General features: G+C 41.7%; 1 protein-coding gene across 1 annotated transcript in view; it reads left to right on the top strand.

The window, feature by feature from the left end:
• The window catches only part of SNTG2 (syntrophin gamma 2), a gene marked incomplete at both ends in the record, with an annotated part of 186,257 nt that overhangs the window by 131,099 nt on the left and 28,130 nt on the right, over window positions 1-27,028 (top strand). The window contains 4 exons of the mRNA XM_079721530.1: window positions 4,757-4,886; window positions 6,515-6,553; window positions 13,585-13,701; window positions 24,984-25,055. Coding sequence (XP_079577656.1) covers window positions 4,757-4,886; window positions 6,515-6,553; window positions 13,585-13,701; window positions 24,984-25,055 — 358 coding nt within the window. The remainder of the gene's footprint in view (window positions 1-4,756; window positions 4,887-6,514; window positions 6,554-13,584; window positions 13,702-24,983; window positions 25,056-27,028) is intronic.

Genomic DNA, 27,028 nt, shown 5'->3' with positions numbered 1-27,028 from the left:
AAATACTCTGCCTTCTCTGGGTGTAGATTTTACTGCTGATTTTTAAAAGCTGACATGTGACCTCACAGAGCACGCTGAGTCCCAAGCAGCGGGTACTCTGGGATTTCTAGTTCTGACTGTGACCTTGACCATAGGATTAAAATCCTGAGAATCCTGAGCAAATGCCATGACCGTAGAACCATGAGGCAGGATCCGCCTGTGGATGGGGGAGGGACGTTGTAGGGGAGCCTGAACACCGCACACGTGAAAAGCTGAGAACATAAAACCTCAGAGTCAACCAGGAGACATGAATGTTCACCCATCGTTCAGGCATACACGCACAGAGTTTGTATCATTGACTCTAATTAATATGACTTTTGTACAATAAGCCAAAGTTCGAATTTGTTTTCATACTTTGTTGTTATGTTGGCATCTATCATCAGTATTCATGCCAACACTTTCACCGTTTCTGCTCATATAATGTCTAATTTGTATTGCTTTGCTTGACAGATAACCTCACTGGCAGCAATTTTTGTATAGGATCTGTGGGTTTGGTATAACCATATTTACGTTACCCCACTTGTTTCTCCCAATATTTCCATTTGTGGTATAATTGGCATTTCAAGACCCGTTGTGTAGACAAGGATCTTTTAAAGGTTAGGCATCTAGCTTGTCTCACACAGCTGAAACATGAACATGCTGGATTCAAAACTCATCCCTTTTCCTCAGAGAGCCGGCTGTCTACACCCCCTACATGGGCTTTTGTAGAAGCTCTGTATCAGACTGAGAACACTCCCCTTTAGTCTTAGTTTGTTGAGTGTTTTCTAGCATGAAGGCATTTTGGATTTTGTCAAGTGCTTTTTTCTGCATCTGTTGAGATGATTGTGTGATTTTTTTTTTATTCTGTTGCTATGATGTATAACATTTCCAGATATCAAACTGACCTAAATCCTGGGGTAAATCCCATTGATGGTGGTATATAATTCTTAATAGATGTTCCTGGATTGAGTTTACTAGTATTTCATGGAGAATATTTGCATCCATATTCAAAACAGATATTGGTCTGTAGTTTTCTTGTGATGACTTGTGGTTTTGGTATTAAGGCTCTATTGGCCTCATAAACTAATTTGGGAAATGTTCTATTCTGTTTCAGGGAGAGTTTGTGAATAATCGTTATTAATTCTTCTCTGAATGTTTAGTAGAACTCAGTGGTAAAGCCATCTGGGCCTCAGCTTTTCTATGTGGTTAGTTTTTTGGTTAAAAAATCAATTTCTAAACTTGTAATATTGTCTATTCAGATTTCTTCCTGAATCAACTTTGGTAGTTTGTATTTTCTAGGATTTCATCTAATTTATCTCATTTATTGCTTTACAGTTGTTCAAAGATTCCTTTATAATCCTTTTTGTTTCTGTAATATTGATAGTAATATCTCCACTTGCACCTCTTATTCTAGTATTTTGATTCTTCTTTCTTTTTTCTTGGTCAATATAGCTAAAAGTTTGTCCATTTTGCTGTTCTTTTTAAAGAACCAGATTTTGGTTACATTGATTTTCTCTGTTGTTTTTCTCTTCTCTGCTTCATTAATTCCAGCTCTAATCTTCATTATTTTCTTCCTTCTGCTTTCTTTATGTTTTGATCTTTATTTGTATGTATATACTACATATATATATATGTATATACACATATATACTTAAAATCATTAAAGAAATGTCAATGCTTAATTAGAAGATATTCACATACTATAAAAGAAAGCAGGGAAAGAGGAACAGAGGAACAAAAAAGGTTGGAGACACAGAAAATGGAAAGTAAAATGGCAGACATAAATCTAACTATACCAAGAATAAAATTATATTTGAATGATTGGATAATCCAGTTAAAAGGTGAAGATTTTCAGACTGAGTAGAAAAAACAAGATCCAACTGTTTTCTGTCTTCAGGAGACACACTTTAGATTCAGAGAAACAAATAGATTGAAAATAAAAGATGGGAAAAATACACAGACAGCAAACACAAGGATGGAGTAGCTATACTAATATCATAGAAAATAGAATTTAAAACTGAAAATGCTATTAGAAATAAAGAGGGACATTTTAAAAAGATGATTGTTTAATCCACCAGGAAGATATAACAATTATAAATATATACGCACCTAAAAACAGAACACCAAAAGACATGAAACTATAACTAACAGTATTGAAAGGCAAAATAAATAATTCAACAATAATAGTCAGAGGCTTCCATACACCAGTTTTAATAGTGTATGGAAAAACCAGGCAGAACATCAGGAAGAAAATAGAAGACTTGAACAACACTATAAACCAAATAGATATGGCAACATTTGGAGAACCTCCATGCAGTAACAGGAGACTTTTTCTTCATTTTCTAGTTTGAGTGCCAGAGGTTCTGACAGTTTCTCTTCACTCCTTCTTCTGTCTTACTTGGATTGCATAAACCCTATTGATCTGTCTTCAAGTTTGCTAATTCTTTGTCAGCTGGAACCTACTGTCAAGCCTCTCTAGTAAATTTTTTTTCCGTTATTATACTTTTTCACTGTAACACACTCATTTGCTTCCTTTTGTAGCTACTGTCTCTTTACTAACATTCTGTATTTGAAGTGACGTTGTCATTGTACCTTTACTTCTTTAAGCAAGCTTTCCGCTAGTTTCTTGGACATATTTATAATGACTGTTTTGAAGTTTTTCTGCCTGATGTGACGTCTGGTCACCTTGCAGACACCTTCCGTGCCTGCTTTTCCCCGGGCCGCGCGTCACACTGTCCTGTCTCCAGCAGTTCCAGGTGCAGGTCCTCACCCCACATCCCTACCTGCGGTTTGTTGTTTATTGTTTAGTGACCGGCTGGATCATTTTAGTGAAGTCTGGGCACCACTCTCCCCCGAGTCCTGTTAAGCCTGAGGTTGGTTTCTTTCTGTGACCACACCTGGCTGTTAAACTTCACTCATTTCCAGCTGATTGGTCTATTATTTTCAGCAAAGCTTTGTGGTGTAAATGGATCGGCAGAATATTCCAGTCAAATCTGGGTTCCTTTGAAGAACTAGTTCCTGGGGTCGGTGTCTGAGATTTGTTCTGACCCCAGGAAAGCTCCTTCCAGCTGTTTTATTCCCAGGTTTTCTCCTGAAAACTAGCCGGCCAGCAGCTCAGCCTGTATTTGTTTAATTTATGAAACTCTTTCCAATTGCCTTTCACCGAAACTTCCACTGTTTTAGAAGTGCCCATGACCTTGAACTTCTCCAGGTTCTACTGCAAATGAAGTCACTTCCTGTGGAAATTGACCAGGAGCTGTAGGTTTTGTGGCCTGTCTCTCACCCCCTCCTCAGGTAAAATTTCTGAGCCAGGGCTCTGGCACAGAGTGCGAGGACAATGACACACTTGTCTGTAAATGAACCTTATGTTCTGATTCAAGCAGTGCTGATTAGGGTGGGAATGACACCTAGCCAGGGATATCTACTTATAAAAAAGACAGAAGGATTGTTTAATCAGAGAAACTCTGGTTGGTAGATTTGGCCCAAGAACACGCAAGGCTGTTTTATAATGTCTCTACTTCCTTCTCCCGCCCTTGTATCCTTTCCTGTATGAGACCATGATTGAACCCACATCTGAAAGACTATTAAAACATAATTTAGTGAGAACCTTGTTTAAAAAAAGTTTGTTTTATCATTTTTAGCCTTTCAGTTGTCTTCTTAAGGACATGGAGATATAAGCTGCCTGGGTTAGTGTGCATTTTTCTTAAGAGAAAACGAACAGACATGTAAGTGACATTCTTTTGCTGTAAGGGTTGTGTTGGTCAGTTCAGGCTGCCTTAGCAAAATACCAGATGGCGGGGTTGTGGGGGGGACGCGGGATGGCGCTTGAACAACAGCAATTTATTTTCTCACAGTTCTGGAGGCTGGAAGTCCAAGATCAAAGTTCCAGAGGGTTGTGTCTGGTGAGCACTCTCCTCCTGGCTTGCTGACGGCTGTCTTCTCACCGTGTCCTCATATGGAACAGAGTTCTGGGGCCTCTTCTTATAGGGACCCCAGTCCTGTTGGATCAGACCCACGCTTCTGATCTCACTTAAGCTTCTTTCCTTAGAGGTCCCATCTCCAAATATACCCACACTGGGGACTAGGGCTTTAACATGTAGGTTTTGGGGAATACACCCATCAGTCTATAGCAATAGTTATATGGAAATTATCTCTGGAAAAAATGGCTTGCATGATAGGGGAGAACTACTGAATTAGACACAGTGATGTTGCCATTATGAATAATTTGCCATGGGTGGGTTTGTGGCAGGTTGATTCTCATGGTTAAAAATAAAGGAGAACCAACTTCTTCAAAAGCTCTGTTGTAAATCAGACATATACGTGTGGTCCTAAAATACCATCGACGCTGAGGAATGGTGGTGTTTGACCTGCTCCATCATCACTGGGTCAAGAGCCTTCAGTACCATGATAAGTGGTCTCCAAAAGAATCACTACTAAGGACACCACAAAACAGTAATTAACTCCAGCACTGCTCTAAGAGCAAGGGTATTTCCTACAGGAGCTGCCTTTCATGTTTTTATTAAATTAGAAATAGGAATTTCAGCGTTTTGAACTTAATTTCAGTAAACCTACCTAAGATACGGAGACGGGTTAGGCTGTGCCCATGGCTGTGAGCTGTGTTTCCTGCAGTGACTGCAGGTCGGTGCTGAGCAGGGCTGAGTGGGCGCCGCCTTCTCCCGCTCCTGGGGCATCGGATCCCAGGGGCCTCCTTCCAGCATCTCCTGTCCTCCTCCTGCAGGTCCAGTGCATTTGAGGTGCAGGCCCTGGATGGGGCGAGCTCGGGAATCCTTTGGTTTTACACCGCCCAGGAGAGCGCCGACTGGCTGAGGGCCGTGTCTGCCAACATCAGCGACCTGACGCTCCAAAATGTGAGCACGGAGACTTTCCACTGCCCCTGTTTTTGCTTTTTAATCCATGAAAATAACTATGATTTTTTGTTACTTATGATGAACCCTAAAACAGTCGGTAATAACATTAAACAGAAGAATATGTACTTTTTTTTCAACATAACAAACCTTTGACTAAAAAAGTTAAAGATTAAGTCATCTAAAAGTTTCCTGGTATAAGAGTGTAGACTGAATCAAACCTCTGGACACTTCACTGCTGGTTCTCTCTCTCCCTCTCTTCCTTTCCACGCACCTACACAGAAGTATTTGTGTGCATGTAATTTTATATATACTCTATCCAAATGCATTGATGTAATGTGACGTTTTTATTTGGGGAACCCAATTGGGTTAAATATGTAATTCTCCAAAACATTAAGGAAACTTATAAAGAGGCACCTCCACCACAAATATCCCTTCTCAATGGCTCACCGCAGGCACGCAGGAAAGAAAAAGCACTCTGTCTCTTTGAGTGATCTGTTTGATGATCAAGGTCAATATGAAACTTCAAAATGAAACAATAAAGCTAGATGGGGTGAGAGTAAAACATGAATAAAGTACTCAGTTCCCTAAAGCAACTGCTGTATCCCGGCAGTAAGTTGATGGCCACAGCCACGGGAGGCTCATGCAAGGACCAGTCCTTGTCCCGAGGAGGCCGTGGACCCGTTTCCTTGTTCTCAGTCCCTGCGGGTGACTTGCCCCGTTGTCCACATTTGCACCCCAGGGGCTGCTCTGGCTCAGGGCAGCTGCTGGCAGGAAGATCCCGGGGGTCTGGATGCACACAGCGTAGCCAGCCAGGCTCAGGCCCCGCAGCAGCCCCGTTCTTCCTCTCACACCTGCCTCGTTCCTGGAAACTACTAAACAGAGGTCGCCTGAGCACTTTGAAATATCAGGGAAGCAGCAATGTGAGATTTCTATTCCAAAGACCTCAGCGGCTCCCAGCTACATAGGAAGTACTGGACCCTCTCTAAGACCTCAGTTTTCCAACTTGGCATTTTGAATTCCAAAGGTATCTGGATGGATAAAAGGAAAAGAAGAAACCAGGTGGTGGTAGCTTGATATTGGCAGAAATGCATGGTTCTAGATGAATCTCACACATTGTAGCTACTGGGCAGAGCAGAGGAAAGGAGACGCAGATGCTTTAGAGCTGGAACTGTGGACTCAAAGCTACTTTCCCACTGGGTAGTCTTGACCTTATTATTACTCTGGACCTTCATTTCCTCACTGGTTAAATTTTGCGGGATTGCTGGGAGAATCCAACGTGAACCGTGAAAACTGTAATTACCTAAGACCATGTAGTACAGAAATCATTTTCCCCCATTTTTTCAGACGTGGAAATTTAAGCATCTACTGCCCCAGAGCCTCACTTAGTAAAGAGCTGATGCTTGAAACAGTAGCGTCGATATGCTAGTCTTGGGTTTTCTGTTATGAGAGTCGTTGCCAGACATCTGTACGTGCTCTGGTTTGGTTTTCAGGTAAGAAATACCTCATAAAGGAAATGTTTCATGCAGGGACACTTCATGCAGCTAATTAAATTCAGTTGCCAGTTAGGTTGAAAAATTATGACATCAATACACTTGTCATACTGACTCCTTGCTTCCCTCTCTCTACAGATGAAAATGGCAAATAAATGCTGTTCTCCTTGTGACCAGGTAGGATTTGTGGGTTTTGTGTTGATTATACAATGTCCCTGAAGGGAGCTTCTTTCTGTTTTTGAAATTTGGTTTGGAAATTCTGACAGGAAAGCATTAGCACACATCAGACTGAAGTCAGGATCCTCACACCCTCAGTGTTAACTCCAGAAAGCTACTCGTTTGTCCTGGAAATAGTGCAGGAGGAATCGTTCTGACCTGAGTGGGCCGTGTTATCAGTGATCTATCGGCAGTTACATTTTCTAAGGAATCGTGATTAAATGATAACCTAGATACGACTGTTTAAGCTTAGAGGGGTTTGACAGCTGAGACACACCTGTGTAATTTGGAGTCTTCAGCATCGTGTGATTTTCTTAGATCACGTCCTCGTTCAGGAAGTTTCACTCTGGGAGGCTTTGACTGGGCAGCTGCTATTGAAGGTGGGAAGGAAGCACCCCACCCCTGAGCCCTGTGCTGGCCTTTGTCCACCTTGAGACCACGTGTTCTGGTGGTGGTAGCCCTGCATCTTCAGGAGCCCTCGGCTCATTCCTTCTGAGAGCAAAGGCCAACCTGTAATACGCCTGGTTTTCTAATTCAAGGACTGCTCATGTACTAGGTCTGTTAAGTACTTAGCTGTGTATCAGGTAAATACACTTTGAAGTCACTACATTATATTTCTATTTCCTTTTTGATAAAGTCATAGTTCAAGCTGTAAGTGTGAACTTTTTAAAATGTATAGCTTCTTAGCTTTCTGGTTGTGTCTTTCATAGGTCTGAGGCAGTATACCTTGTAGGCTCAAGTTAAGCAAACTAAAGGAATGTGTTCAGTTTGCTTTAAATAGCACTCAGAGATGCTCTTTACATAGTGCTGAGTGATAAAATTTGCGTTAAAATGGAAGGCATTCAGGAGAGTAAGTACCTGCCAATGGAATGTTTCCTGAAAAAGAGAGGAAATTAAGACCATGTTTTAAGTTAAACCCCTCTAGTCAACATTTTTAAATTAGATAAGAAACACTAAGAAAGCTTCTTCTAACTTTTATTTGTTGTAATGTTTTTCTAAATTTATGAACAGCTATTTTTGTTTACATAGCTAAATGAGGGTGGTTAGCTATTTAATGAGTAATAGTCCCATAAATGTCTTCAGATTAATGTAGGACTCATCTCATATTCTTACACATAAAATACAGCTTTTCTGCTGTGCTTAGTGTTTCTAAGACAGAAGTTTCTCTTGGACTTTTCCCCTGAGGACACATCTCCCTGTAGTTCACACTTAAAGCCTGTCTTCTCTGGATTTATTTACCAAAGCTGGTGGGACAATAGACCAAATTGGTGTTTTTGTCTCCAAGAATAATTTGCCATTTGAAATTGGATTTCTGTTGGCACAAGCAAAACTAGCAAAGTGTCCCGGGGGATCCTTTTTGTCGTGAATCAGAGACTCTTCCAAGACGGATACCAAAAATCGGCCTCTGTACACGGGCATCGGATTGAATCTCAGAGACAGAGTTTGGGTAAAGTAGGAAAGAAGAGCTTTATTGCTTTGCCTGGCAAAGCGGGCCACAGCGGGCTAATGCCCTCAAAACTGTGTGTCCTGACCTGGAGGGGGTAGTGCGGAGTCTTATGGTCAAGAGGCAGGGCTGCTGGAAAGGATCAGGGTGCCTGCAGGGCTTGCATTCCTTCAATCCAGAGATCATCTGGCGTCAGGTGGTCTGTGATGGGCTCCTGTGATTCTCAAGGTTCCGGAACTGTGACCTTCTCTGTGGAATGAATAATACTAACATCTTCCATTTGTTGGGGGGTTTAGTTCTGCAGAAGAACTCAAAGACATTGTGATGTGTATCCCTTGAGGGGAACCAGGACCCTGCCCCAAGGCTGCACTGTTGTTTCCTGGCTGCTCCTCCCTTGTCTCCGCATCCCCTCCCTTCCCTGATTAGCAACCGTTTGAACCTGCCCTTTGGAACCCAGGGAGGGTCTTGGAGGCTGAATGCAGCATATTTCCTACAAACAGGAAACAGGGAGCACAGAAAGGCTTCCATGCCCAGGAGCGACCACAGGAGAGAGTGACCTGCAGGCGGAGCCCTTCCTTCAGCTTTTCCGTGTCCTGTCACAGGGGAGTCGTCCTGTCCCCGACTTCCCAAACAGATCATGCATGGTCAGTGGTTTGGGAACACTCACGTGCAGGCACACGTGAATGCCCATTACCCTGAGACTTGAGCAGCTTTCACAGGACTTGAACTTGACACATTTGGAGCACACTCTGCATTTTTGCGGCTGTACATGACTGCCTGGCCGGCTGGAAAGAGCACCAGTCTGGAAACCAAAGCATGTTTTGTTTTGTTTTGAAATTTAACTCCTCTTTCCCACTGAATCACAAGAGAGAGTCAAGAAGTAAGGTTCAGGGAAAGTTAAAACTATCTGAGAAGCAAAATTCCCAACACAAAGGACGTGAAATGAATTATGGTTCAAAGGCCTCTGAGGCAGTGGAGTGATTTCGCTTTGGTTTTATCTTAGTGACATTTTGTCATATATGAAGCCACGTTTGTGTGATGTCAGTCTTGGTGGCCTTAGGAGAATCAAACCTGGATTCTAATCCCACCTAACCCCTTCTCTGGCGTTGCAGTGGGAACACATTAACACCTGAGCCCTAGTTTCTTAATCTATAAGAGAAGAAAGTTGCAAAGGGTAATCTAAAGTATTTTTTTAACTTTAAAATTTCTATATAACTTTGAATTTACTTAAGGGCTTGAATTTGTTTATCTGGAAAGAAACATCAGAGACAGGCCTCACTATGTGAGGTTGTAAAAGAACTAACCCCTGCCCCAATTTGCCGAGTTTTCAGTAGAGGATGCTTTCACATTTTCTCCAAAAACTAAACATTTTTTATGCATTATAGGAGTTTAGATTTATGGTGTTGGGCCCTATTTAAAAACAGGAAGGATTATTTTTTCTCATTTTGAAAAATTAATTATTGATTTTGGTGTGTAGCAAAAAATAATATTGAATAAATAAGAAAAAAGTAAAGATATTGACAACCACTGAAATTGACAAAAACCAAAGAAAACAGAATTAGAAGGATAATACAAAAGGCATAAGTATAGATTTTTAGACTCTTATATCTGGTAAGTAAAATGACTGTATAATTTTTCATCCAAACTGGGATACTTCTTTCTGGGATGGAGACTGACCTAAAAGAAACACTAAGACAACAGGAGTAACTTTAGAATCATCCCAGGAAAACCAGGACATGTGTTCCCCCTGTGAAAACAGCAAGAATCTATTTTCCAAAATAAATTTCTTCCCTAAAACCTGAATTAAAGGAAATATGGGTACCTTAATCACCAAATCCAAAAGAGGCTTAAATAATTCAAGTTATTCTAGCTTTTTTCTGTGGAAAGGAACAGAGCAGTTGTACAATTATCATCTGATGGACAGGTAGGTGTTCATAAAATTATAATATACATTTCTTGGATTATGTAATAAGCCATAGAAAATTCACAATGTAAAATTTAAAATTAGCTTCCCTTAAAATTATTTATGAACTGCATATACCTAAAAAAGATTCATAAAGCAGCCAGTGTTTCCAGTAATAGCTAAGCGATAACTTATTTCTTTGCTAATTAATATAGGCAGAATTAAATTACATATGGAATTTCATTAACTTCACATCTGATTTATAGACGTTTCAGGTTATTAACAATCTGTATGTTTCCATCTTGGCCAGAAAAGGAGTTCCTAGTTCGCTTCTCAATATGTAACTCCTGTTGGATGCTGTGTCCAGCACTGTATTAACCAGATGTGGGAAGGAGAAGCAGCAAAATAAGACACTGCCCCAGCCCTGGAGGAGGAGGAAGATGGCAGGAGCGAGGAGGGGTGGGCTCCACAACCAGTGTCTGTGTCTCCAGAGAAACAGGGCAACGCTCAGGCTGAGTGAGAATCAGATGGAAAATCTATCCCTTGACAATTGTCCTCACAAAAGAATGCTTGCTGCTGCTGTGCTAGAAAAAGAATCCCAGCTTCTCCATTTCAGCCTAGAAGTTACACTTTCAGCTTTCTACTCACCCTTGACCAGTCTATAATGTGAATCTAATCTACCCATCCACCCATCATATCTGTCTACCTCTCTACCTATCTATCATCTATCTATCTACCTATCTATCATCTAGCTAGCTAGCTATCTACATATCGTCTATCTATCTATATCTATCTGTCATCTATCTATCATTAACTATCATCTGTCATCTAGCTAGCTAGCTAGCTATCATCTATCTATATCTATCATCTAACTATCTATCATCTATCTGTCATCTATATATCTTATCATTAGCTATCTATCATCTATCTTATCATTATCTATCTATCATCTATCTATCATCTATCTATATTTCCATGTCTGTGCATATTACAGCCCTGTCTTAAATTAAGCTCCTATGTATCAGGTTCCAGTATATCATTCATCCCTTGTGGAATCTACATTGCAGTCTATGACTAAGTATTTCATGAAGAGAAAGAGGACCATGGGAGATTTGTCAGCATTTGAATATATGATTAAAAAAGAAAGGAAAAACCAGCAGAGTTTGTCCTCCCTATAGCCCCCTTTGAGACCCAAAGCTGAAGCTTGGTCCCTTTGGAGTTCTTGGCAGAGAAAATAATGTGTTTACAGGTTTTAGGGACCCTCACGCCATATTGCTAGAGACCCGCTGAGGGCTGTTTTCTTTCCAGTACTTAGTTTTTCATCCGAATGGCAATTATTTTTTATTCCTACCAGCCCTTACTAGCTTAGTAGTTTGAAAAGTATCTTGGTAAGATTCCTGGTAATAAATATAGTATCAAAGCAGATTATTGAGCTTGCTGCTGACTTAAAAATGTGCAATAATTTAGAATTTAAGCAAGTTCCTATGTTTTCTAGAAATGCTGGTTCCACATTTTGAGGGTAATCAGTAAAACAAAAGGCTTCCAGTCCGCCCACCTGATGGATACGATACGCAGGTCCTCCCTGCTGTGATTATGTAACTTCCCATAAAGTCACAGGTGGTGATAGATGAAGAGCCACACATGGTTTCTTTCAAGAAATTTTAGGGGACGAGCCCTCCCTGCCAATCCTGCGGGTGTGGAGTAGATACAGATAAAGACACAGGTCTCATCCTCAGAGAGCATGTGGTCTAACGCAGACCCAGAGGGAAGCAGTGTGCGAGCCCCAGAAAAGACAGCCCTGATCCTGCTTAGAGTTGCCGAGAGGATCTGACATCATGTGATGCTGAGTATCGCCGTGCAAACGGCTGCATCTGCCCTCAAAACAGACGTGTGCAGTGGCATCTGTCCCCTTCTGAAGATAAGGACGTGGAACACAGAGCCCTTGATGGGCTTGATGTAGCCTGACGTCCAGAGCTCCTGCCCCTGGAGCTGCTTTCACTGAGTGTCACCTGTGGTCCCCACCCCACTACTGAGAAGGCAGCCCTCTCAGAAATAGGATAACGGGAGGAATATTGTCCAGAACCACAGGATGTCTCATGAGCACTGACAAATGTACACTAAGAAAAACATATACCCATGCTGCTAACCATGCCATTTGAGACCTACAATGATGACTGGTTTGTAAAACGTTACCAAACACCCACTGCCTCTGGATGATGCTCAGCAAGATGGTCTTGTACCAACTTAAAGTAACTAGGACGGCCTCTCAATGCCACACGTCCAGTCTGCACGGAACAGAGGCTGATCCCTGAACAAATCCCTGTTTTTCACTATGTAAAACTCAATCCAGCTGCAATTCATTGTTTTTAGTAACCGTGCTTAAAATGAATCCTGTCTTATATAAACTATACAAATCACTGTGCTCGTGCAGTGGTGAGTGTGGAATTCAAACCACCCATTGAATTTGTGTTAATTTTAGAACATCAAGGAGCTGCTGAACTAGCTAGAGAAAATGAAATGTTTCTTCCCCAAAATATGCAGAGAACTCTTAAGACTCAGCAGTAAGAAAACAAATAACCCGATTAAAATGAAGCTTGTTTTAATCATGGAAATTGAGCACATCTTATGATTTACAGCAGTATTAATGCTAGTGTTATAATGAACAAAAGTGTATCTGGGTGATCCTACCAGACAAACAGGAGAAAAGTCAATCAGACATTTTAAAGTAATGTGTGTAATCAGTTTCAAATCCACAAGATAGTCAAAGACTCGGTCCTATTTGGGTGGTTTCCGCAGAGTTCTAATTCCATCCGAGCAGTGTGTTACTTGCCTCCTGCCTGCTAGTACTTTGGGAGGGAGTTTTCTGTGGTACAGCGTTAAATTCTCGAAATTGTCATGTGAGGGAATCCTAGTCCCATTTTATGATGAGAAAACGGACCCAGAAGCATTAAATGAGTCCAAGGACATGTGAAATAAGGTTGTCTTGTATACTAATAATAAAACTCTCTGTTATAACATTAAAACTGTATCACATTGATGCGACCCTAAGCCTTCACAAGACAATAGCTAAACCGAGAGGGAAAAGACAAGTCCATGAGCCAGTGGAGTATTTGGGTTACTTTATGAAGCTCTGTGTATCTAGGACACTGATGCACTAGACAACTTCTAGTCAACACCTTGACTGGTTAGCTGTGGCTACCACTCTCCGTAGAATGCTACTCTTTAATTTTCTCTTTTCCATCACCAGGAACACTGTGAAAATAGGGTTTTTGTAAAATTTTACCGTTGCTTTTGCAACCTCATAGATTACAAATACTAACCCCTGATAGGATGTAATTAAATACTGTGGTTGTAAAAATCTACATACGGGAGGCACAACTGTGAGGCAGCTGAGACGTCCAGCATTGGCCCAAACGAAGAGAACTCAGAAGCTCAAATTTCGAGCCCGGCCCAGTGCAGAAGTCTGGACGTTTGACCCCAGATATTACACATTTTTGTGGCGTCCACTTGATTGGAGGTTGGACATGGCTGAGGGCTCCCCTGTCCCTGTCTGCGGCCCGTGGTGTGTTGCTTGTTCTCTCCGCCCGGGTGGCCCTGTGCTTCTCCTAAGGCCTGGTTGTTAATTCTGAAGGTTTTGCTCCGCAGGTCGTCCACGTGGGGTGGGTCAGCGAGAGACTGGGAGGGGCCAGCTCCTCTCAAACCTGCAGATCCAAGTTCCTGGCCCTGAAGGGCTCGTCTTTCTACGTCTTCACATCTCCTCCGGTAAGCAGGCCTCTGGGGTCTGGGAGGGATGCCGACGAGGCCATCCTTGAAAGAGAAGCAAGGATCTGGTCTAGCGCTTGGAAGAGGCCAGAGAAGGGTTCACGACCAGCCGGCCGTCCTCCTCCACCCCTACGTACGCGGATGGAAAGGGTTCCTGTGTGGACCCGCTGGCTTTTCTTACTCTAAATCCGTAAATCTACCAGTCCATGGTTTTCCTTCCATTGAACAGCCGTTAAGACAGTAGAGTGTTTTCCTGCTTAAAATATCAGCTGACTGGGACGTGGGGATGTAAAGGCTTAGATGTCTTAGAGCATCAAGTATATAGCTGAAGAATCCAAAACACAAACAAAATAGAAGAAAACCCTTCTGTTAAGACATTTCTAATTTAATGGTCAAATAATGAAACTTAAAAAGTTATTTTTCTCTCATATCTTCCAAATTTTATAAAAGTAAACAAACAGCCTGATTTAGTAGAGCCCATAATAGAAATTTAACGGTGAATGCTACAGTTTACAATTTATTTTCTAATTCCTACCAGCGCCATTTCCCCCAAACTGACCAAATATAATGTTTATGCCCTGCCTCTTAAGTTTGTCAATTAAAGCAATTTCACTTTCTGTGAGTCCAAACATCAGAGCTGCAAACAAGCAGCAAAACCTGATAGCTTCAGGCATCTAAAAAGTTAGATGCCGTTTACATACAGTGTTGTTACTTTTCTGCCATTAAAAATAAATAAAAGGGTTTCCTTCCTTTTAAGGCTGAATGTTATGCCATTGTCTGCACACAGCACATTTTCTTTATCCACCCATCCATCAGTGGACACTGTGATTGCATTGTGTCCTGTCTGCTATGAATGGTGCTGTGATGAACATGCGGGTGCAGGGATCTTGAGGCTCAGATTTCCTTTGGATAAATATGCAGAAGTGGGATTGCTGGATTGTATGGCACTTCTGTGTTTAATCTCTTTGAGGAACTTCCATACCATCTCCACAGTGGCTGCACCATTTTACATTCTCACCAACAGTGCACGAGGGTTCCCTTTGCTCACACCCTCACAGCACTTGTCCTCTCTGACTGTGGAGGGATGGATGCGTTTATGGCAAACATGGGGGTGATGCTTTCTTGGGTGTTTTCTCATCTTCAGATTCATCTGGTTGTATACATTAAATTTGTATACCTTTCTGAACGTCAGTCATACCTCAATAAATGGTTTAAGAAAAGATTGACAGGGAACTTGTGCACAGGGTAGGAGGATTCCTACGTAGCCTCCCTCCAGGTTTCTGAGGGCTGACCCCGTACAGAACTGTGGTCTGTTTGCTGAAGCTGAAGGATTACCAGTGACACAACACTGGGAACTAAAGCACGGATGCCACCAGACCTCACCAGTCTTCCCACGGACTTCTTTTCTCTCCCCAGGACCCAGGCCAGTATTCCACCAGGGACTCGAACTTTTCATAATCCAAGGCTGTGAATTTACTGATGCTGGAGGGTTATCTACAGATTTGCATAATAATTGAGTTCTTCTCAAATGCAATAATGTTATTTAGCATTTGTTGCTAAATGTAACTTTCTAAGGTTTTGTCTAACAAAGTAAACATAAGAATAACCACAGATAACCCCGATGGCCTCAATTCTGGCTGCAGCAGTGAGTGACGTGGAAGGCGGCTGGGGCGTGAGTGGTGGATCAGGGTGGGGCATCGAGAATCAGAACTGTGCGGCTCCAAGCAGAGGGGCCTCCCGCTGGCCTGCGACAGTTGGGAGAGGAGGAAAGGGTCACCCTACCTGCACCCGATGTACCTGGAAGGAGGGTTTCCCCCCCCCCCCCCGCAGAACTGGGGGAGGAAGTGACTGATGTCCCAGGTCACACGCCTGAGAGTTCTCCTAATTTTTCTTTTCTTGTTAATTAAGATTCTCAGGGTATAAGTTTTCCCTACATAGTACAACATTCTAAATTATGAGAAATGCTTTAAATATTTAATCAGATTTCTATACCTGTTATAGTGAAAGATGATTTCATCCACTTCCCATGGCAGTTTCAATTTCATGGACAGAAATTCTAATCTGGGGGGCTCAGGAGATCTCCACAGTCACCATATGGATAATGTCATCTGTATTAACACCAGGCTTGGCTTGTTTACTTTAAAATCCCAGGGCCAATCTTCTTGCATCGATCCGTGTCACCAGCGGCATATCACGCGAATCAATTGCTGACCTCAGCTGCTCGGGTTGGCCTGGAGCAGGCCTTCTGCTGCCGTAAATATCATTCTTAGAAGTTTGAAATCTGCTCAGCTCTCTGCTCTGGCCTGGCCAAGGGCTGAGTCCTCCCTATGTGCCCTCCTCGGGGCCGGGGTCCCTCCCCAGCCGGCTTCCCCGGCACCGGTGAGCAGCTTTCACAATCTACACCTCCCTTTCCTTTGGTTTGGCAACAACGTCTTCTACGTTACAGGTATTTTAGGGACACACGTGGGGTGCACGCGTCTTTTCACGGACGCCTGCCCCTCCCGATTCTGGATGCAGCTGTGGAGGTGCTCAGGTGACCCTCAGAGATGGAAAGGGCAGCGCGAGGAACCCTGGTTTCCTCCGTGAACCGAGGTGAACTGGCCCAGTTCTTACCAGTAAGTTAAAGGTCTGGGTCAATCCGGTGCTGGGCTGGCAGCTTCTCCTTGGATTGCCCATCAGCGCCTGTGCCCGGGGAGATCTCGCTCGCTTTGCACATAATCCGAGCAAAGCCATTCCACTTCCCTGCAGCTGGACGTGAGCCTCCCGTGTGAGCTGATGGTTACATGTGGCCACCAGCCCTGTATCACGAACGTTCTGGAAATCCGGAGATTGCCGGTTCTGGATTATGTGGGATCCGGCAGCATGTTGTCTCTTCTGCGGGGCCCGTTCAGAATGTGTTTGCAGAAAGCAGGTGCTTTGCAGGAAATGCTTGTCTGTCTGTCTGTCTGTCTGTCTATCACTCTCTCTGTCTCTCTGCCCGGGGTCTCCTCCCTTACCTGATTTCTAATTCCTCCGAGACAGAGTTGCATCTCTGATACGGAGAAAGGGGCACGTTACCCTGTAGTAAAGAAACACCATGAAAGAAGCCAGTCACAAAAGACCACGTATTGTATGATTTCATTTATATGAAGTATCTAGAACAGGCAAATCTATAGAAACAGGAAGTAGGTTAGTGGCGGCCTACAGCTGAGAGGGTGGAGAAGGACGGAGGGTGACAGCTAAAGGGTACAAGATGGGGATGGTGAAAATATTCTAAAATCGACTGTGGTGATAGTTGCACAACTGTGAACATACTAAAAAACATTGAACTGCACAATTAAAAAAAGAAAAAAGAAACACCTGCCCTCTCGTCTTTTCCTATAACTGACATCTCCTTCTCCCAATAAAGACGTTTCCTGGCAGGTGCATCTTTCATTAACTCGCATTCCTAACAGTTTCTGCAAGAGATACTTTCCTCCACCATCCCCCATCTCTTCTCAGAGTCATCAGCAGCAACATCTTCTGATAATTATAGTTTTGTCGACATCAAAAAAAGAGTGAGGCCTTTTTTTATATATTTGGCTCATGCTGTTACTTGTAAAGGAAAAGCAAGACCCCAGGGGAGTCTGGAAGTGATGTCCAGGATGCAGAGCTGTGAGACTGCATGAGCCCCACGTTCATTTACGGATCACAATGGAGTTAGGGTAGCCAGATGCTAATGTAAATTTTTCACATCCATTCAAAATTGCCTGCTAACAGATTAGAGTCTCAGATCACTGAAATATGAAAACTTTATTATCCTGAAGAAAGCCTGTAGTTTCACAATGTGATTTTTAGGTGTAAATATAAAATCGTACATCCCATCAGTATAGCACGTCGCAGCCTCTGAAGCCCTAGAACGCAGCAGAATTTAAGAAGCCCACTGAGACGCGCACACAGGTGCAGACTACTTGGTGCCTGTGGTTGTGGTTCCAGCCAGGTGGGAATGCCACTGCCGGCCCAGATGGAGCCCCACGGGGGACACAGTAGTGAGTGCTGGGGGTTCCTGAGCTGGAGACATCTAGAGATGCCTCAAGGAGATTTTCAAGTAGAGTTAGGTACCCTTGTTTCTAGTGCAGCGATGACATCTGTCTGGCAGGATGGAGTTTGGAGGCATCAGTACGTAGATGGTCCTTAATGCTGCGAGACCAGATGAGCCTCCACGTCATTTCACTGGATCCTGCATGGTCACAAGTTGCAGAAGCCACCTGCTTCTCCTGAATCTGCATAATTTCTATTTTCCAGGGTAATCAATACTAGTAATTCCCAGGAAGAAGTGAAAGGATGAAGGCAGTAATATTTATAAGTATTCACTCCAAAAATTAGATTGAGTTGACTTATTTGTGTACTTCCTGATGTCTTCATATAATTTTTAAATTTCCTTACTAAATATCACCTATAAACAAGTACAAAGTAAATGGCTACTTGAGGGGTGTTGTGAGATTGAAAGATGACTTATGGAGAATTTCTCTCTATTAGTAAATGCTACAAACCAATTTGTTTATTTTCCGCTGTCCTGGGACCTTCTTAACGTGGCTCCCATTGAATCTAGCATCACACTGAACATGAAGAAGATGCTCCTTGGTTACTGGTTGGATAGTCTGTAAAGTGAATATTAAGTATTTAAATAAATATCTAATATATCTATTAATATAAATATTTAACAATAAGCATTAAAGCTCTGTGGTGAGCTATGTGATTTGGAAATATCATCAAATCCTCTAAAGAGAATACAGTTGAGCAATGCAGGATTTAGGGGCTCTGACCCTCCACACAGTGGAAAATTCAGTGTAACTTATAATCCACCCTCCTTATATGCAGTTCCTCTGTATCCACGGTTCTGCATCCGCAGATTCAACCAACCTCAAATCACATAGTGTTTACTACATGCATTTACTGTTGAAAAAAATCCACGTAAAAGTAGACCCACGCAATTCAAACCTGTGCTGTTCAAAGGTCAACTGTATAGAGGAAAAATCAACCCTTTAGATTTTGGGGGGCAAGTGAGGACAGTATGCCAACAAATCTCAAAACAGTTTGTGATGGAAACGCTCAAATAACAAATTACGAGCAAATTCCACAAGAAACAAAGACAGACTACATTAGAATCTTTCCAGCCTTTGCAGCTTAAAGGAAGAGGTGGGGTGAGGGATCGTGCATGAGGTCACGATCCAGGTGCCCACAGAGGCGGAGCCTTCATCCCGTGCACTTGCTATCCCTAGTTCTGCACGGCGAGTTCTCAGGTGTGGAAGTTTCCCTGCCGGAGACAGTGTGATGTTGACGCTCCATCTCCCAGACTTTTGGAAAGGTTTCCAAGAGTTCATTCATATCATTTAAGGTAAAAATGGTAGCGGTTCCATTTCTATTTTAATTAAATAAAGAAAACAAGTATGTAAATATTTTCCTATTAAAGTCAAATATTTTGAGAACGTTTGAGTATACGGTGTTAGTACATACAAGAGTTAGGTAGAGATCAGAAAGGTATGAACCACAAAAATTTCCAAAGAGCAAGAAGGCAGGATTCTCATGGCTCCTTTTTTTTTTTGGGGGGGGGGGGGTGTGCGTGTAGATGTGTGTGTGTGTGATGTCATAGTATATAGTTTAGCACATACCCATTTCCAAAGGTAACCACATGACAATAATTCACCTTGTAATTTGCTTTGAGATGAAAAGGCTGTGTATTAAACACAACATATAAAGACATGAAACAGCCTGGGTAACTTTTTTTCAAAGATTTTATTTTTAGAGCAGTTGTAGGATTACAGTAAAATAGAGGGGAAGGCACAGAGATTCCCCTCTACTCCCAGGCCCTACACATCCCCATCATTAATATCCCCCCAGATGGTATGTGTTTACCAAGGATGAACCTACATGGACACCTCTTATCACCCAAGTCCACAGTATCCATTACAACTCACTCTTGATGTTGCACATTCTATGGGTTTGGACAAATGTGCAATGATGTGTGTCCACCATTGTGGTTTAGAGAGTACTTTCACTGCCCTAAACGTCCTCTTCGATCCACCTGTTTGTACCTCCCTACCTACCAACACTGACAACCACTAATCTTTTTACTGTCTGCAGAGTTTTGCCTTTTCCAGAATGTCAGATGGAGTCATACAGAATGTAGCCTTTTCAGATTGACTTCCTTCACTTAATAATATGCATTTAAGTTTCCACCATGTCTTTTCATGACTTGAGAGCTCATTTCTTTTTAGCTTTGAAAAAACATTCCCTTGTCTGATGAACCATAGTTTATTTATCCATTAACCTACTGAAGGACATCTTGGTTGCTTCCAGGTTTGGGCAAGTATGAATAAAGCTGCTATAAACATCCATGTTCAGGATTTTGTTTGGACATAAATTTTCATCCCCTTTGGGTAAATACCAAGGAGTGTGATTGCTGGATCATATGGTAAGAATATGTTTAGTTTTGTGAGAAACTGTCTTCCAAAGTGGCTGCACCAGTTTGCATCCCCACCAGCCATGACCGAGAGTTCCTGTTGCTCCACATCCTCACCAGCATTTGGTGCTGTCAGTGTTGGATTTTAGTCATTTTAATAGGTGTGTGGTGGTCTCTCAGTGTTGTTTTAATTTTCATTTCCCTGACAACATATGACATGGAGCACATTTTCACGTGATTATTGACCATCTGTCTGTCTCCTTTGGTGAGGGATCTGTGAAGGTCTTTGGTCCATTTTTTCTCAGGTTGTTTTCTTAGTGCTGAGTTTTAAGGGTACTTTGTATATTTCAGTTAACAGTCCTTTATCAGATGTGTCTTTTGAGAATTTTTTCTCCCAGTCTATGCCTTGTTTTATTCTCTTAACTTTGTCTTTTGCAGAGCATAAGTTTTTAACTTTAATGAAGTCCAGCTTATCTATTATTTCATGAGTGGTGCCTTTGGTGGTGTATCTAAAAAGGCATCACCACACCCAAGGTCATCTAGGTTTTCTCCTGTGTTATCTTCTAGGAGTTTTTTTATAGCTGTGTATTTTACAGTTAAGTCTATGATCAATGTTGAGCTACTTTTGGTGAAGGGTGTATGATGTATGTCTAGATTCATTTTCTGTATTTGTATATCCAGTTGTCCCAGCACCATATGTTGGAAAGACTGTCTTTGCTCCCTTGTTTTGCCTTTGTTCCTTTAGCAAAGATCAGATGAGTCTATTCATCTGTTTCTGGGCTCTCCATTCTGTTCCATGGATCTACTTGTCTTTTCTTTCACCAATACCGCACTGTCTTTATAGTAAATCTTATAGTTAGGTGTTCTCTGGCCTCTGACTTTGCTCATCTCCTTCAAATATGTTGCCTATTTGGGGTCTTTTGCCTCCGTATAACCTTTAGAATCAGCTTGTCAATATCCACAAAATAACTTCCTGGGAATTTGATTGGAATTGTGTTGCATCTGTAAATCAAGTTGGGAAGAACTGACATCTTGGTAATGTTGAGTTTTCCTGTCCATGAACATAGAATATCCCTCCATTTGTTTACTTCTTTGATTTTGTTAATCAAAGAGGTTTTGTGGTTTTCCTCATATATATCTCGTATGTTTTTGTTAGACTTATAACTAAGTATTTCATTTTGGGGATGTTAATATAAATGGTAATATGTTTTTAATTTCAAATTCTGATTGTTCATTGTTCGCATACAAGAATGTGATTGACTTTTGTATGTAAACCTTATATTCTGCAGCCTTGCTATAATTGCTTATTATTTCCAGGAGGTTTTTGGTTTGTTTCATTTGGTCACCTCCTTCAGGTTTTCTACAGAGAAGATCTGCAATCAAAGATAGTTTTATGTCTTCCTTCCCAATCTGTACACCTTTTACATGCGGTTCTTGCCATAGAGCACAGCAAGGACTTCCAGTTAGATGGTGAAAAGGGGGCATCCTTGCTCGTTCCTGGTCTTAGTGGGGAAGCTTCGAGTTCCATTCTCATGGTTGGAGGTTGTATTTGCCTCACATGGTCTGACGCTCTGTTGTTAGCTGTACACATGTTAAGTATTGTTATGTCTCCTTTGAGAATTGACCATTCATCTTTATGTAATACACTTTTTATCCCTGATAACATTCCTTATTGTAAAGTGTGCTCTGTAGGAAAATAATAGTCCTCTATTTCCTCTGGTTAGTGTTAACATGGACTATTTTCTCCATCCACTTGCTGTGAATATATGTGTGCTTGGGAGCCATGGTTGGCCCTGTGTCCTCCCCTCTGTTATGGATCCAACAAGAGTTGTTGATTTTTCCATCCATTCTGTTTCATGCTGATTGTTATTTAGGAGTGGTGATGCTCAAGCTCCTTACATGCAGAACCAGAAATACTGCAACTTTTTAACTAGAAAAAAAAATCAAAATTACCTCTACACAATGGCATTATGCTGATTTAAATCATTTTCCTATACTATCCAAAATAACAAAAGCATATTTGAAAATGGGGGCTGAAAGATTTTATAAGACAATGGAAATATTTACTCTGCAAGATGTTAGGAAAAAGAGCCTAAGTAGAAAAACTCGTAAGTGAATGGTTGGAAGCTTTGGGCTGTAAACAATCTTTCTGTTTCCTGGCTGTGGGACCTCAGGCACTAATTCCCCCTCTATTCAGCAGTTTCCTCAGTTTAAGGATGGGGGTGGTAAATGCTAGCTGAGTACCTCACAGGATGAAACGGAGCACTGAGGGACTTAATTTATGTATTCATAAGTGTGTCTGAAACTCCAGCGCATTTGAATTTAACAGAAGAAATTTTACTCTTAATGTTCAGCAACTTCTCATGTAAAGGCAATACACAAAATATGGCGAGTGAATTTACACCTAAATATTTGCACGTTTTTATCTGACCTTGGATTTTTGTATCCTCGCGCTGGAGGCAAATTGCCCAAATCAGAAACAACCGTATGTTAAGTTTTTAATACATATGTTTACTGATCTCCTTTATGCTGACGTGAAATGTGAGGTCGTGGCTGTGAGGTGGACTGTTAATTAGTCACAGCATCTTCCCTCCAACCGGGCCTCACAGGCGGGCGAGTGAGGCTGGTGGGCTCTGTGTACACAGAGGTTTGGGCCACACGGGAGGGGCTCGAAGTCCTTAAGCCTCTCTGAGCTCAGGTAACATAAACAGCTCTCTTGGGAGGGCGTGGGAGGCGGCCCTCTGGTCCATTTCTCCTTGGAATGAGAACAAATAAGTGGCTCCAGGGGAGTGAATCTACAAGTGTCCCTGCTGATTTGCTCTCAGACCTCCCCAGCCTGGGTCCCTCACTCCTCCTCCATCCCCGGGCCAGCAGTCTTTGCCGAGAAAGCCCGACCACACTCATGGAGCCTTGTGGCCAACACATTGTGTCAGAATATCTAAATGAACTTTTAAAAGGCCCAGAGATACTGTGGCAAATAAATTAGGAAAAATTAAAGAGAAAGTCCTGTCTTCAAGGATGGTTTTTGAGCTCCTTCGAGATGAGGGAAAGGGAGATGTTGAAAGGCAATGAGGAAAAAGAAGGGAGAAGGGCTGGAAGACAGGAAAGGAGCAGCGTGGGGCTGGGGAAGGCGGTGGGTTTTCTGGGGCTGAGTTACCTACGAAGAGTAAACAGCCGGCGGTGGGGAGTGGTGACCCCAGGTCTCTCCTGTGTGCTGATGCATGCTGGAAAAGCTGCATTAAACCAGGATTCTCTGGCCTTTCTCATGCACTCAGCTCTCCTTCCTTAGCGTGAATTGTTATTTCTGATTTGCAAATTGGAATCTGAGAAATAATGTTTCAGCTACTCATGTTTTCAGACACCATTAAAATGTGTTAAATAACACTTATAAAACCAATTTTATAGCATCTTATAGCATTAACATATAAATTATATAGCAGTTACCTATGAATATGCAAGAAATACTAGAAGTAATTTTAAGGATGGCAATTAGGGAAGTATATTCTATCATTCAAAAAAATATTTACCTGGAAAGAAGTAATTTAAGTGAAGATTTGTAGAGTGAAGGCATATTAGACAATTATGTATCTAATATAGAATATTTCTCTGTATCAGTTCTGGGGCTACACAAGTGTTCCACAATAATATTAAAATATGCCAAGATACTACATCTGAGAATCTACACTCTCTGCTCTATTTCAAATCAGATGTGGTCAGATAAAATAGAAAATTGTCAAGGCAGAAGGCAATGGAGAGAAAGACCTGCTTTTGAAAATTAATTAATAAACTTTGTTTTTTAGGTTTACAGGAAAGTGAGTGGCAGGTAGAGAGCTCAGGCCCCCCATCTTCCCCGTTCTCACCATCCTGCCTCAGTGGGTGTGTGTGTGTCACAGCTGATGACCAGTGCGGGTACATCGTAGTGACTGGTGGCCACGTGGTCCCCACACAGCTCCCAAAGGCTCTCAGGGTGGAAGCATTTCACTTCAAGTCCGTGCAAGAAGCAGTCCATCCCAGAAGTCCGAGCATCTTCTCAGTGTCAGCTGTGTCTCTGACTGTGGCACATTCTCCTTGAAACAGACACCGTGGCCCAGAGGGTGAGACGCACGGACCGACTCACTTCCGAGGGCACCTCCACCCTGGGCTGAGCAGTCACCCACCAGGAGCACGGGAGCCGGGCGTGGAGAGGGGGTCTTCCAGGGGGGAAAGGAAAGTGACCATCAGCAAGGAAAACTAAATGGGAGGGGACAGCTCAAACCACAGATGGCCATGCAGACACACAGATAGTAACTGCTTAACAGAAGTTAGGAGCGTAGCAGAATGGGTGAGGAGTCTCTAAATTTAACCTAAAATCGGTCCTTAAGTTAATGTAAAAGAAATCCAAAATGAATTCCTAAAATTATGCCCTATTGTGTGTAATAGATAAGTTCCGCCGTTACTGGGTTCTTGTATCAATAATGTATCTAAACATCTTCAGGCTTCACGCCAACAGCAGGGACATGCAATTACTCAGCAAAACTTGCCATGGCATATAGTTTAGTTTTTCAACTGTCCTGCTCCTGGTTTAGAATTTAATGAAGGTAAAGACACATTGACTAGCTCCATTGTTGTAAATGTTTAAATTCTCATACTAAAAACAGCATGTGTCTTTGCATGTATACTTTAATTTTTTTTCCAGTTTTATCGAGGTACGATTGACAAAAATGGAATATATTTAAAGTGTACAGTGTGATGATTTGATATCCGTGTACATTGTTCAGTGGTTCCCACAATCAAGTTGGTTAACCTCTGTCACCTCACACAGTTCCCCTTATTTGGGGTGAGAACACGTAGGGTTTATGTGTCTGTTTTATATTTCTTGCAGGTGAGCACATTAGACTGGGTCCGAGCGGAAAAAACCTATAACCTCTGTGAGGTACTATTTAAAGTTCACAAGGTAAGTTTCCTTTGCACAATAGATGCTTTCATATTAACAAGATGACCCTTTGGGCTTAAAGAGTGAGAGAAATATTTGTTTCCCACTGTCTGTTGAAATAGTAAAATAACATGAACATCTAGCTTCATCCCACAATCATTCATCAGAATTCCACAAAAGAATATCATAGAGGAACTTTTAAGTCCTTATTCTTTTTTTTTTTATGTAGGCACCTTATTATTTCATTCTGGCCTTTTTATATTTTCAACTTGTTTATATGGCTTTCCAGACATCTGAGTTTTTCATTTGGTATTGGGATGTCTTCATAGGACCATCATATTTTATATGTGTGCTTCATGAATAAATTATCGAGCCTCTTCTGTTTTTATCCAACATATCTTTTCAGAAAAATTGAAAAAAAATTTAATCAATAAACATGCTATGAAGTAACTGAAATCATGAAATTAGCCAGGAGGATGGCTACAGCAAAAGCATTAAACTCAATGCAGGGTAAATAATAATCATAATAAATGTATAGCATTCAACATTTTTAAAAAGGAGATTGAATTCTGTGTCTTGTTGGGAGTCTTTAAACAGTGATCTTGGGCTTCCCTGGTGGCGCAATGGTTGAGAGTCTGCCTGCCGATGCAGGGGACACGGGTTCGTGCCCCGGTCCGGGAAGATCCCACATGCTGCGGAGCGGCTGGGCCCGTGAGCCATGGCAGCTGAGCCTGTGCTTCCGGAGCCTGTGCTCCACAACGGGACAGGCCACAACAGTGAAAGGCCCGCATACCGCAAAAACAAAAAAACAAAAAAACAAAAAAAACAGTGATCTTACAAAATCTCTCCTTTTCTCAGGTGCCTTTAATTGTTGATGTTGGTCATTTTGCACATATAAATTTTAAATTATCTGTAATATTTACTTCAGTTTTCAAAAATTGAAATACATGTATGGTTATTGTAAGAACTAGCACTTTAGTATAGAATTTTTTTAATGATTTGTTTTCATAATCACCATTTCAAAGTCTAGTCATTAATATTTAGTCCAGAAATCAAATTTTGTAGTCGGCGTGGTGTTTTTCTATGACTCTTTCTCCTCTCCAAAAATTCCTTTTTCCAGTTCTTAAAATTATGTGTCTGTATTTCACACTCACCACGAAAGAGATAAGAAAATTGAATCAATCAGACTTGATTGCAGTCGTGACTTAAATCACAAACAGCCTCCACATAGTGAATAATAAAAACACTGCTCAGCAGTGTGGCGCCTCCTGCATAAATATTCCCTCTCAGCATAAGAATATTCCGTTTGCATTTTTCAGTGGAACCAAATTTACTCATATGTTTGGCAAAGGATCTTGATAATAATACCTTATCTTTGCTGAGTGAGCCTCCTGCAGCCCTGTTAAGTGCTCCATTTACATCCTGAGTTAATCCTGTCCCCAACTGAGGAGTTAATCCTTGTCATCTCCATCTGACAGCCAAGACCCAGAAGCACAGAGGGGGAGTAAGTTCCAGAAGCCTCACTGGAGGCAGGTGGGGTCCAGGTTCCCTTGGCCTGAAGCTCAGCTAAATCCGATTCTATTTTTTTTATATGTACAATATTCTTTTTTCCTTCTGCAAATGGAAGCATACACACTATTCCACACATCACTTTTTGCTCTACAGTTTATCTTGTGGATCTTTTTTCAATATACACAAAGAGATGATCCCACTTTAAAACCACTACCTAGTGTGCAATTCCATGAATGTATCATATTTTATTTTACCAAGCCTTTATCAAGGGGTATTTAATTTGTTCCCATTTTTTTGCAATTACAAACAATGTAATAACACGTGTGCAAGTGTATCACCAGGAAAAATTTAGAGAGGTGGAATTTCTAGGTCAAAGGATGTGGACTGTTTACATTTTGATAACCAACAGGGACCTACTGTAGAGCACAGGGAACTCTACTCAATACTCTGTAACAACCTAAATGGGAAAATAATTTGAAAAA

Source organism: Hyperoodon ampullatus (genome assembly GCF_949752795.1).
Source record: "Hyperoodon ampullatus genome assembly, chromosome: 15".
Taxonomy (NCBI): Eukaryota; Metazoa; Chordata; class Mammalia; order Artiodactyla; family Ziphiidae; genus Hyperoodon; species Hyperoodon ampullatus.
Note: the sequence above shows the minus strand (reverse complement) of the source record. Positions and strands in the feature narration are given on the sequence as shown.